Source organism: Lynx canadensis, chromosome D1 (assembly GCF_007474595.2).
Source record: "Lynx canadensis isolate LIC74 chromosome D1, mLynCan4.pri.v2, whole genome shotgun sequence".
NCBI lineage: Eukaryota > Metazoa > Chordata > Mammalia > Carnivora > Felidae > Lynx > Lynx canadensis.
In genome coordinates, this window is record NC_044312.2 from 96,586,745 (window position 1) to 96,599,856 (window position 13,112).

General features: G+C 40.8%; 1 protein-coding gene across 1 annotated transcript in view; it reads left to right on the forward strand.

The window, feature by feature from the left end:
* Positions 1 to 11,316, forward strand: part of HSD17B12 (hydroxysteroid 17-beta dehydrogenase 12) — a 167,219-nt gene extending 155,903 nt beyond the window's left edge. The window contains exons 10-11 of the mRNA XM_030331660.1: positions 9,715 to 9,864; positions 10,248 to 11,316. Coding sequence (XP_030187520.1) covers positions 9,715 to 9,864; positions 10,248 to 10,352 — 255 coding nt within the window. The 3' untranslated portion in view covers positions 10,353 to 11,316. The remainder of the gene's footprint in view (positions 1 to 9,714; positions 9,865 to 10,247) is intronic.
* The last annotated feature ends 1,796 nt before the right edge of the window (positions 11,317 to 13,112 follow it).

A 13,112-nucleotide genomic window follows, 5' to 3' on the forward strand; every position in this document is an offset into this window, starting at 1 on the left:
TTGCTTTTTTCTTTCCTATAATTTTGTGAGAGCATTTAACATTTCCTTCCATGAATTCAGACTTGCCATTAAATAAGCATTTTCTGGAAAGGCAAATGAACACTAGAGACAATAAATGAAAAAAAGGTGAATTTGGGACCTGATAAATTCCATCTGTGCTTTTGAGTTTTGAATTGAAGGTAAGAAGTTCATTCTTGAGTCAACCATATCAAAAGCGTGCTCTGTTGGTGAGGACTATCTGTTCTCATTATTGTCCTGTAATTAAAGCCCAGTCAGAATTATGCTTAACTCTTTCAAAGGGCAAAATCCAAAGTGATCTGACCGGCTAGTTGATGGGCCCCAGGACCAGCTCCTTCTGTATGCCATGTACCAACTAGCCATGGATGCTGAAAAAGTGTAAGAAATAGCTAAGACAAGGACAGCCACCTTCTTGAACTCTTCTTCTGGAAAACCTTCACAAACCTTGTTTTTTTGAAAACTTTCTATTCAGAAATAATTTCAAATCTACAGAAAAGTTGTCAGAGAATAATATAAAGGACACTCCAATCCCCTTTACCTAGAGTCACTTAACGTTACGCATTTTACTGTTTGCTTTATTATTGAAAGGTAAGTTGCATGCATCATGGTTCTTTACCTCTGAATAGTGTGCATTTCCAGAGAATAAGGATATCCTTTTGTGTAACCACAACACAGTTATCCACTTCAGAGTTAACACGGATGTAACATTTTTATCTAATCTTCCATCTGTATTCCAGTTTTTGACTCCTTAATAATCCTTATAACATTTTTTATCCTCCAGTAAAGAATTCCGTCTACATTATCGGGTATGACATAGTACATAGTTGTTCTGTCTCCTTAGTTTCCTTGAATCTGGAATATGTCCACGGCCTTTCTTTGCCTTTGTGACGTTGACATTTTTGAAGAGCACCGTATTCCTCCTGCTCTTTTTGATCGAACATTCCTTATTTGGCATGTATCTGATGTTTCCTCATGGTTGGATTCACGTTATGCTTTCCTAGCCAAAATTATACATGTGAGTTTGTATCTTTCTCAGGGATTCACATCTAGGGACACACAATATCCATCTGTCCTTCACCGCTGGTGTTGATTTTGTTGCTTCAGTCAAGGTGTTAACCCACTTTCTCTGCTGTATAGTTACTGTCTTTTTCCCTTGCACTAATAAGCCACCTGTGGGGAGACACTGTAAGACCACGCAGATACCCTGCACCCTATCACAGTTGCCCCTAGAGTTAGCATCCTGTGGTGATGCCTCGCAAACCTGCCGTATGAAAGGGGTTTTTGATGCTAAGGAATTCATGAAGCCCTGTCTGGATATTTGGTCATTTCGAAGCAAGAAGTCACAGCTTCCTCAATCCAAGCCATGGTTTTTTGTTTGTTGGTTTTGTTTTGTTTTTTTAATGTTTTTTATTTACTTTGAGAGAGAGAGTGCAAGAGGAGGACAGATGCAGGGCTCAAACTCAGGAACCCTGAGATCATGACCTGAGCCGAAGTCGGACGCTTCACCGACTGAGCCATCCAGGTGCCCCAGGCCATGGTTTTATGCAGACCACGTTAATTACTGACTGGTATGCTTAAGGGCAGTGAGGAAGGGACGCTGGGCTTGGCATCAGCAAACCAAGGTTTTAGTTCTGATATCGCCAGTCAGTGGTCATCTGACCTACAGAAAGCTGCTTCATTACTTTGAGCCTTAGCCTCCCCTTCTGGCAAATGGGGACAAAGGATGGGGCATATGTAAGAACACTGGAAACTAAAATGACACACAAGTGTGAAGAAGAAAGACATTTGCATGTTTTGAATATCTACAATATGCTCCAAGTTTTCAACCATTTTGTTATCTTATTTGAAGTGGACATTAACCTAGGTCCATTTGACAAGTAGGAAACTAAGAATCAAGAGGAGTCATGTCACTCGCCTAAGGTCAGTCCAGTTTGTCAGACAGCGAATGCCTGCTATTTGACAGATCCTTAGCTAGGCAGGGAGGCAGCCAAGGTGAATCAGACACACCCTGTCCTCAAGGCTCAAGGCACACACACAACGAGAAGACAGATCGTGAAAGCACATTACAAAGACGAGGGATAGCAGGTCAAAAACTAGAGGTATATATTGTGTGCCACGTTTCTTCAATCAAGAAATATTTAGAGTGTGCCTGGTAGTCTGGTAATTGGGGATACAGTGGCAAAAAGAGAGAGATGGGTGTGGTAGAACTTAGGTTTAGTGGGGAGACAGACAATAAACAAGTAAACAAATACATGAATGGGATGACCTTGCGGAGTGATAAGCGCTACGAAGAAACTAGAGAAGGGTGACGTGTTCAAGAACGTTGGCGAGTGCGGGGAATTTACTGAGCTCTGGATTTGTAGCCTGGGTTCGAATCACTCTGGAGTCTGTGTTCTTTCTGTTTCTCTGCACCATACAGTTCTCCTCCTGGGAAGCCATCCCTTAGGGTTCAGTTTACCTGGCTCGTTATCAGAGGACAGACGAGGACACAGGTTGAGACCACTAAACCCAGAGAAGACAGTTGCAGGTTTCAGCAGGCCTGAAAATGAAATGGGTTTTCTTTCTTTCCTTTTTTTTTTTAGCAGGAAATTGCAGAAGAATACTCCGTTTCGAGGTAAACTTAACCATAATGGGGACATTCACCTGGCCCCCTTCTCTTAAGTTACCACCTTCCAGTGCTTTGGTCCTCTTGGGTGATGAGAGTTGGTGGCTTTGTTAATTCAGCTAAATGTAGTAATCAGAATAAATTTAGAAAATAAATAAGACACATAGAGATGAGGGAGAAGACAAAATTGAAGTTTTTTTTAAATGAAAGAAGATATTTCCTCTTTTATATTTTGTTAAATATTTTATAGCTTAGAGTAATCATATGGATCTACTGGGCTTCAAAGAGCTAGCAAGCCAAATACTAAGAAGTGGCTATTGGGATTGAAAACAGGATTCTTCATCCATTCTTCTTTTTAATTGCCAATGCCAATAAAAGAAGGTAATGGAGTGTGTCTTTGTTAGTACAGATGGAATCTAAATAGAACTATAAAGCAATATAATTCTCCCAGGAGATAATCATATCTGGTCAATTGCACCAACTTTGAGAAATGGCTTAAGAACAGTAACATTAATCCTGTTGGGATCCGTGGTCTCCAGTCCCTTCCAGCCAGGTGACTCTCCATGTTTGTCATTGGTAACATCTTTTTTGCTTGGCCCCTTAAAACAGTGTTGCCCCACAAGAAGTAAAAACTTAAGGGGCAATAATTTTAAAACGTGAGAGGTAGTAAGTCCAGAAACAGCTGACACATCCAGGTGGTTATCTCAATAGTCATTCTTTATAAATACGGCATCCTTACAAGCTATAAAAATTCAGCCAAGTTTTTCTTTCTAAATTTATCCTGAAAAATATACATAGTCTAAAACTTAGAAAGTAATTGCAAATACATACCAGGGTTCAAATTCCACATTCTTTACCTGACAGTATTTTATTTAATCCTCACAATAGCACAGTAAGGAAGATGCTGTCTCCCCCAGTTGCAAAGGAAGAAACTGAATCTCAGTATTTTGGTCAGATCAGACACCTGGTATGTGGTCAAGGCTGTCTGATTTCAACACTGACATTCTCCCACCTCATACCCTGCTGCCTCTTTCTCTCATATTTCAAATTCATTCCATTGGGAAATCCTACCAACTTCGGTTTATCCACTATCTGACCACTTCTTGTGACCACCACTGCTACCAGTAATTTAAGCTGTCATGATCTCTTGCCCTAGACATTCTGCAGTCCCTTCCTCCTCAGCCTCCCTACTCCCATCCTTGCCTGTAGCCCCAGTCTGCTCCCAGCAGTCACAGTCATCTCTTTAAAGCTAAATCAAGGACATTTTACCTCTCTACTAAAAAAAATTCTCCCGTGGCTTTTCATTTCTTTCAGAGTAAAAGCATGAATTCTTAGGACCTACCATGTTCTGATTTCAGATGTTCCACATTATCTCGCCCCCTCCCAATCCCTCCCCCCGCTGCTATATCTCTGGTCCCCTTGAAGTTCCTCAAACACTCCAAGCACATGTCCACCTCAGGGCCTTTGCACTTGCTGTTCTTGCAGTCTAAAAGGATCTTTACCCAGATAGCCTTTTGCTAGCTCATATAAGCAAAGATTGACATCTTTGTCACCACATCAGAGAGGTCTTTCTTGGTCACCTGCAGGAACAGCTGCTGTCACCTCTGTCGCTACTCAGCTTTACTTTTCTTTTTCCTTTTTATTATTGCCTCCCAATATAGCATACATTTTTTGCTGTTTGTAGTCTGTGGGCCCCCACCCCCACCCCAGATGTAAGCTCTGTAAGATTAGGGACTTTCCTTTTGTTCACAACCATATTCCACTGCCTAAAACAGTGTCCTACCAGGTGCTCAGGAAATATTTGTTGTTAAATAAATGCTTTTTGTGATATTACTCTGTTTCTCCTTTTGTTCTATGAATGTTAACATATAAATTCCACATATTCAGAAATAGGCCATTTGTAAGATTATCAGTCAGTGTTGATCAAGTTATTTTCTTTGTACAGGGGCACCTGGGTGGCTCAGTCAGTTAAGGTCCAACTCTTGGTTTCGGCTCAGGTCATGATCACACAGTTTACAAGTTCGAGCCCTGCATTGGGCTCCATGCTAAGAGTGCAGAGCCTGCTTGATCTTCTCTCTCTCTCTCTCTCTCTCTCTCCCTCCCTCCCTCTCTCCCCCCACCACCTCTCTTTCTGTCCCTCTCCTGCTTGCTCTCTCTCTCTTTCAAAATAAATAAACTTTAAAAAAAAGGGGGAGGATTTTCTTTGTACAGAACATACAACATTTGAACACCTTCATATGGGGCTTAGGTGTTAAGGTTTATAGGTAATGTTACCGTGAGGCCTTCTCTCAATGCCATGTAGTCAGGGATCTCTGCATCATCAGAGTGATTCCTTTTCCCAAACATTTTCTAGGAAGTCCAGGTAAAAAGCAACAGCCTTTTTGTGGAAATGCTCATCTCATGGTCTGCAAGTAAAATAACACAAACTCCAAAGCTAGGATCTAAGTATAGAGTTAGATCTTCTGGAGGATATCAGATCCTGAAATGGAAGATGAATACACAGATGTAAGGAGAAAAGATTCTCTAAAATGCCTCATAGGAGCCACAGCCTCTGCCTTCAGAATGTGAGCCAGTCACACTGTCGAACGTAATACTCCTAAAAGGCAGATGAGACATCGTGTCTAGAATTCCATATTGTGCAAATAGACTGGAGCCCGGTGCCCTCTGGATCCATGTTTGCCAAAGCATGGTTGTGAGTTGTTCCGGTCGTTTTTATTCATTTACTATTAATTTTTTAAATGTTTATTTATTTTTGAGAGAGAGAGAGAGGCAGAGCACGAGCAGGGAGGCTGCAAAGAGAGAGGGAGACACAGAGGCTGAAGCAGGCTCCAGGCTCTGAGCTGTCAGCACAGAGCCCGACGCGGGGCTTGAACCCACAAACCATGAGATCATGACCTGAACTGAAGTCAGATGCTTAACCGACTGAGCCACCCAGGTGCCCCTGTTCTGGTCATTTTTAAATTCAAGAAGACGTGTTTAGTACACGGGTGACGGTATGAGAGATACTTTATCACCTGAAATTACAAGGTTCAGTAATTGATTCTTGAATATCTGCCACACAGTGTTGGGCTCCATCTTTCCATTACTCCATGATATGAAGTTCCAGTGGCCTTCCTTCCTATTCTGAGCAAGGCCCCCTAAATTGTCTTGTAAAGACCAAATTACCTAAGCAAGCTACTCCAGTGCATGAGAAAAGGGATACCAGGTTGTCTTCAGGGATTTTTTTTTTTTTTCTTGTAAACAGGCTGAATAAGGACAAAACATCAACAGCTTTGCTTTATGGCCTAGTTAGTTATTTTCACTTTGGGATTCTAAGTCGGAAGACCAGGGCACTTGCCTGCACCTATGGCTGTGAAGACCCAGGTTGTTTCCAAGGAGTAGTGTTTATAGTGGCAAAGTTTTGAGCTTAAGCAAATTGTAAAATTTGTTCTGCCCAAAATACTAACTATAGAAGGGTGAGTACACTCGACCAGTTCACTGTAATGTTTGCATGAGTAGACAGGAAAATGGATTAATTATTGTTTGGGGCTTCTTTTGTTTTTGTTGTTGCTGTTGTTGTTGTTTTAAGAGAGAGAGAGAGAGGGAGAGAGGGAATGTGAACGGGGGAGGGGCAGAGAAAGAGGGAGACACAGAATCCGAAGCAGGCTCCAGGCTCCCAGCTGTCAGCACAGACTCCGACGTGGGGCTCAAACTCATGAACTGCGAGATCATGACCTGAGCTGAAGTTGAATGTTTAACCAACTTAGCCACCCACGCGCTCCCTTGTTTATTGTGTTTTTGTTGAAGTTTTTAAGGAGGGACCTAGATGACATTTTGAGTTACATTTCTTTTACAATAACTTGAAATATCCTTTTTATTTTTTAAATTTAATTTATTTTTTAAATTTACATCCAAGTTAGTTAGCGTATAGTGCAACAATGATTTCAGGAGTAGATTCCTTAATGCCCCTTACCCGTTTAGCCCATCGCCCTTCCCACAACCCCTCCTGTAACCCTCTGTTTATTCTCTGTATTTAAGAGTCTCTTATGTTTTGTCTCCCTCCCTGTTTTTATATTATTTTGCTTCCCTTCCCTTGTGTTCATCTGTTTTGTATCTTAATTCCTCATATGAGTGAAGTCATATATTTGTCTTTCTCTGACTAATTTTGCTTAGCATAATACCCTCTAGTTCCATCCATGTGGTTGCAAACGGCAAGATTTCATTCTTTTTGATTGCTGAGTAATACTCCATTGTATATATATACACCACATCTTTTTATCCATTCATCCATCGATGGACATTCGGGCTCTTTCCATACTTTGGCTATTGTCGATAGTGCTGCTATAAACATTGGGGTGCACGTACCCTTTCGAAACAGCATACCTGTATCCCTTGGATAAATACCTAGTTGTGCAATTGCTGGGTCATAGGGTAGTTCTATTTTCAACTTTTTGAGGAACCTCCATACTGGTTTCCAGAGTGGCTGCGCCAGCTTGCGTTGCCACCATCAGTGCAAAAGAGATCCTCTTTCTCCGCATCCTCGCCAACATCTGTTGTTGCCTGAGTTGTTAATGTTAGCCATTCTGCCAGGTGTGAGGTGGTATCCCATTGTGGTTTTGATTTGTATTTCCCTGATGATGAGTGATGCTGAGCATTTTGAAATATCCTTTTTAAATTCTTAGCAAGTAACGAGACCTATATATTTATCTTGGTTTAGATAGATGATCTTGCTTAAGCTTCGGAATATCTAAAATTTTGGTCTAACCTCTCATATTAACACTGTCAACTTACTGGTATAATTAATTTTCTGGACTGCAGCAGTGGAAGGGGACCCCACAACAGTTCTTCAGTGCTGTGCACACTGAGGTATTCTGTTGCTAAGTCACTCAGGAAATCTGTGCGCCCCTCCTGTGTGCTAGGTCTGCTCTAAGTACTGGCAATAGAGTGGTGATTAACACCATGTTTTCTTAGGGTTTGTGCTCTAGAAATCACTACTGTCCAGTGCTTGGGTTTAGTTTTCTGTTGAGTGTAGCTTTCCTCCTGCCCCTGCCTCACACAATTCCAACACTTGAACCGCACTGCACAGCTCCCAGCTCCCTGAGAACATCACGCTCATTTTCTCTCTCTCTCTCTCTCTCTCTCTCTCTCTCTCTCTCTCTCTCTCTTTTTCTCTGCCCCTGCTATTCTCAGTACCCGAAACATTCTCCACTTGTTTGTTTACCTGGCAAACTCCTCCACTTTATTTAAGACGGAGCTCTAAAGTTATTTCATCTCTGAATCCTTTGCATCTTCTGCCAGCCCACGTTAATTGCCTTGACTTTAAACCACTGTCAGAAATTAATAAATACCCTTTCCAGAATTGGATTGGCATTTCTTTACTGGAAGAACATTGATTAAGTTGGGATTCCTAGGCATGTGTCTCCTGTCTCCACCTCTGGAGCTGGGAGGCTCCCTAGGCTATCTGGATGGGTTAGCTGAATGGTGAGCTAACTTGTGCTGCCATCAAGTGGTTCAGCCAGGCAGTGCGACTTAATTCTTCTGCAAGATCAAACTAGTCCGATTTCTGCCAGGTATCTACAGAGAGAGGGAGGGTGATAATCTCATTGTGTAATCGGGAGGTATGATTATCAGACCATATTCATCCTGAGGCACTTAAAACTTTATGGTATCCTTGGCAGGCTTGTGATCTGTAAATGGGAACGTGTTTTTGATCTTTACTTTTCTGTAACCAGGAAACCCGAGACAGAGATGTGACACGGCTTGCTTATGCACCTTCATTATTTGAGACAGAGCACAGTGCATATGCTTTCTTTGGCTTTGCTTTTGCTACTCAGCTTGGTGAACAACGTTTTCTTTCCTTATCCATTGTATGAGCCTCAGCAAACATTTCATACTGTGTTAGTCTGAGATCTCTCTTCGGTTTGTGCTCTCATATACTGTATCCTTGCTGCAATATGGCTTTAAAAGTAAAGGCCTTTTGACCAAATATTTTTGCTCCGTAAGTGGGAGACAGGTGGATAGTGACAAACAAATTCTCAAAAACCAAGAGTCACCTAATCACAGTCTGCCCAGGTATGGAGTTACTTTGGGGACGTTAGTTTACTTAGTGCACATCTCAATTTTACTTCTGTACCTCTAGTAAAGTTTTTTATTTTGACCGCCAGGTGTTGGATCCTTTTGTTTAATAGAAATATCATTGTAATTTGTACTCTTTCCTCTCATGCATGTGTGATAAACAGAATACATTCCCTCTTTGGTGAAGAGACAAGCCCAAGTTACTTCAAGCTAGAAGGGTCCTTTTGCATCATGACTCAGTACCATTGTAATAGGGTTCCTTTATATTCTATGTTGGATCCTGTCCTAATGTATCAAACATAAGCAGTAGAGAACCTGACACTAGTTAAGTTCTTCTAACAGGTAGTGTTCAGACTTGTCATCCCACACCACCCCCATCAAGTGTCCCTTGCTTACCCAAGCTGTTGCCATATGGTCATAGTGTCTCCCCCACAAAGAACAAAAGAAAGAAAAGGCGAGGTGGCCCTATCTTATTAGTAGCAAAGTTTATAAAGCTCAGATGCAGAATGATAATAAACTAGGGAAGAAGAGTGGTTGTCAAAGGCTGAGAAAGGGAAATGCTTAGTTTAGAGGGACCAAAGCTGGTAGAACCATCTTAATGAACCACAAATTGTGAAGACAATTAGCATCATCTCTTGAGGAGGATCAGATGTCAAAAATATACGTGGTGGTTTTGTAATGGTGCTCAATTCAGAGTAGAAAGAGTATCCTATCTGGAATCTCTGCCCTCTAGATTTGTTCATTGCCTTCTTTTGAAAGGTTCACAGACGTTTACTTCTGCTTATATTTAATACTTTTTCAGTCTCATATTGTTTCATTGATACATTGCCTTGTTACAATTTACTTTATCTGTCATGTATCCTCTCAAGCTGGCTTTCCATGTGCTTCTCTCTCTCAAGATACACACTTTAGATTTCACCAAAAGGTGTCTGCGTTTGTGCCACTGAGAGCAATCAGGCGTCATTAGATTCTGGATTAGTTGCTTTCCTAATTACCAGTGTGTTTTTTGGGGGGGGCGGGGGCTGTTGCCTTTCTAGAGTGTCCTGCCATTCTTCATAGCTACAAAGCTGTCTAAAATCCGAAAGCCCACTCTGGATACGCCCTCTGCAGAGACCTTCGTGAAGTCTGCGATTAAAACGGTGGGCTTGCAGTCCCGAACCACTGGATACCTGATCCATTCTCTTATGGTATGTAGATTTTCAAGTCTCAAATCAGTAGTTTGCTGTGGGGTTTTCATTCCCACTGAGTCACAAAATAGCATGTGATGTATTAGCATATATGCATTGTCTAGACTTACTAACAAGGCATCTGTGTTGTGTTTTGTTTTTAAGTTTATTTATTTTGAGAGATAGAGAGTGTGTGTGGGTGTGGGTGTGTGCACAAGCCGGGGAGGTGCAGAGAGAGAGAGCGGGGAGAGAGAGAATCCCAAGCAGGTTCCATGCTGTCAGCGTGGTTTTATTTTAGAAGTTACCTACGAAGAAAACAACAATAAAGTAAAACATAAGATCAGATGCTTTAAGTTAGCTCAAATTATAGGCTGTAATTACCTATCTCCCATTTCTTTCCCTAGGGCTCGATAATTTCAGTCATGCCTACCTGGCTGTATTTTAAAATAACCATGAATATGGGCAAATCCACACGGGCTCGCTATCTGAAGAAAGCCAAGAAGAATTAAGCATCGATAACTGCACTGAGTAGCTTGGCTGGGTGCACCAACCTACACAGGATTACGGCAAGACACCCCCCTCTCCAAAATCTGCGGTTGTCATTTATCAATTACTAATAAGGCTAAATGTTGTCATAATTAGGAAGAGAGCAGAAGTTGCTTTCAGGAATTCCAGACATATATTCTGGATACTACCAGGAGTTATTTTGAAGTTTAATATAAATGCTCATATCAAATGGACATAGAACTAATACTAGCAAGAACAGTGTAATGGGAAGGAACATGATTGTAGCAAATCACAGAACGACAGAGACAGACGTAATGCTTCAGTGGTTTCGTCTGGCCAAAATGCCAACGATGATGATCTTTGTATTTTCTCTGAAATATACTTTAAAAAGTAATGGCCAGCTCCCCCCACCCCCCATTTTTTTTTTAAACACTTTTGGGGGAGTGGAGCTGAATTGATTCACTTATGGGAGGACATATTGCAATATACATCACTAGAAGGTTTTCTAAAAGTATGTCCCGGCTTGTACATTTATATGGAACTTTTTATGCTCAAAGGTAGCTGATCACATAAAAATAAGACATGAAATATGGAGTTCTTTTTGACACATGAAGCCTGCTAAAATATGCTTTCCTCTGATACATATTTCTTTTCAGTTTAAATGCATGTAAATACTGAAGGCTATATGGTATGATTTATAAAGGTAAATGGACCAGAAAGTACACTGAGATGGGCAGCCGCTTATGGTGTCACTAAAACCGTTATCCAGGAAAGTGGCTTGCTTAGTCCCCAGCCTCTTCTGTTTCTGCACTGCACCAATACTGCTCACATATGTGACCACACGCTATTCCCACAACAGTAATGATAACAGAGAAGTGGCCTTGTAGTTTTAAACTGATACCCTATTGATAGCAATATGACTAGTTTTAATAAAAGGTGATATAACCATGGTGTTGATTGAAAAAATGTATTTCTTTCGTACTCGAAATTAAGGCTGTTTTTACACTGGCTTAATATAAATTGAGACTTACTTTTGTCCTGCTCCATAACTTGTTTGAAGGAAATCATCAAGAAATAATTCAATATTGTAAAACATGCAATACAGAAGATAGGTCTTTACCAAGGCTGTGGTTCTTAGGCTCTGAGTTTTAAGCACTAGGAGATTTGTCCAAAAAAAAAAAAAAAAGTAAATTGCAGTGTTTAGGCGTTTCTAGCTTTTAATTTTGCCAGCTGAGGACGCAAAATAAAAACAGGAAGATCCAAAGTACTATCTGCTGTTAGCATCATTGTATAGTTGAAAAGGCATTTGAGTACCAAAAAAAGTAAGAACATAATCTCAGAATCATTTAAATTGAATTAACTTAATTTTATGAAAAACACACTGCCTTTTTTGCTCTCATTTTGTTGTAGAAAGGTGAAGCCACAGTGACCTGGGCAATATTTTATTTTACACATTGGTTGGTTAATGGTTGCAGGTGATAGCTTTCAGTGGAGAGTTGGTAGAACCGGGAAGGGATTGATTTACAAGCGTACAAAATACTTCCTCTTCTGTCCGAGTTAGAAAATAGTTGCATTCTGATTAGGAAATCCCTTAGCAATCTCAAAACTTCTGAAGCTATAGTTTTTGCTACTTCAACTTGGCAACTAGTATCTCTTATATTTGACACTCAGGTTTGCAGATAAGTGCATGAAAGTCTGTTTCCAGGCACATGGAAAGAAAAAGCTCATGAAAAGAGAAACCACTGTAGTCCAAACTTTCAAAATAGCAGAGCACAATTTTTAGACCTAACTTTATATCAACTTGATATTATGTCTGATATGTGCCAGGTAAGGTCTGAACCCGAAAAAAGGAGAATAAAAGAGACCTGTAGATTCATATAGAATCAGCTCACCTCACAACACAGTGAGCCAGATTTTCATTTCCTGTTCTTCCATTGGTCCCACATGGTAGCACGGGGGCGGGGCGGGGGGAACGGGAGGAACTGCCCTACACACATGATGACGTTGCCATTCTCATTTGTCTTTGTGCTCATCCCACGTGCACTGGGAATGAATACAGATGTTCTGATCATTCTCAACTTCCTCACATGTGGTCCTGTCCTAAATGAAGGAGGCCGTCTCATTTGATACTTGGTGCAAGAAAATCCGATAGCACTGAATTTTCTAGGGCGCGAACATTAGTGCGACACCACACAGACGGTGTCTATGTGGTGTGAGAGAGCTTTATTGTGATGACAATGAAATGAACTTTAAGTAGCACTCTAAGTGTTTAAGTCTGTTGACACCAAAAATTACCTGAGGTTGAGATGGTCCTGGGTTCTGCTACCTTCTCTGGAGTTTACCAGCATCAAAAGAAATCATCAGAGCTTTTTATTGAATATGTTGGAAACTAATTCAATTTAAAAAAATTTTTTAAGGACTCACTACTTTGTACTTTGATACTCCTCTCATGATGAAAACTTATAAATGTGGACAGAATTTAAGTTCCCTTGTGTAATGTATTTCTGTTGAGGATCATATGGAGACATCTAGTAATGGAACACTGTGTAGCGTGTACATAAACATATTACATCAATGTTGATGTGATGATGGCATATTACAGCTTGTTCACTCTCCTTTTTACATGCGTCACTGAAAAGCAAGCAAAATGGGTAGGACAAAAGGATGTAAGGCAGGCTTGTCTTCCTAATTACAAAAGTTTCTAGACATACTGTTGTGTGCGTTTATTGAGCACTAACCATGTGCTCTTCTGGATGCCAGAG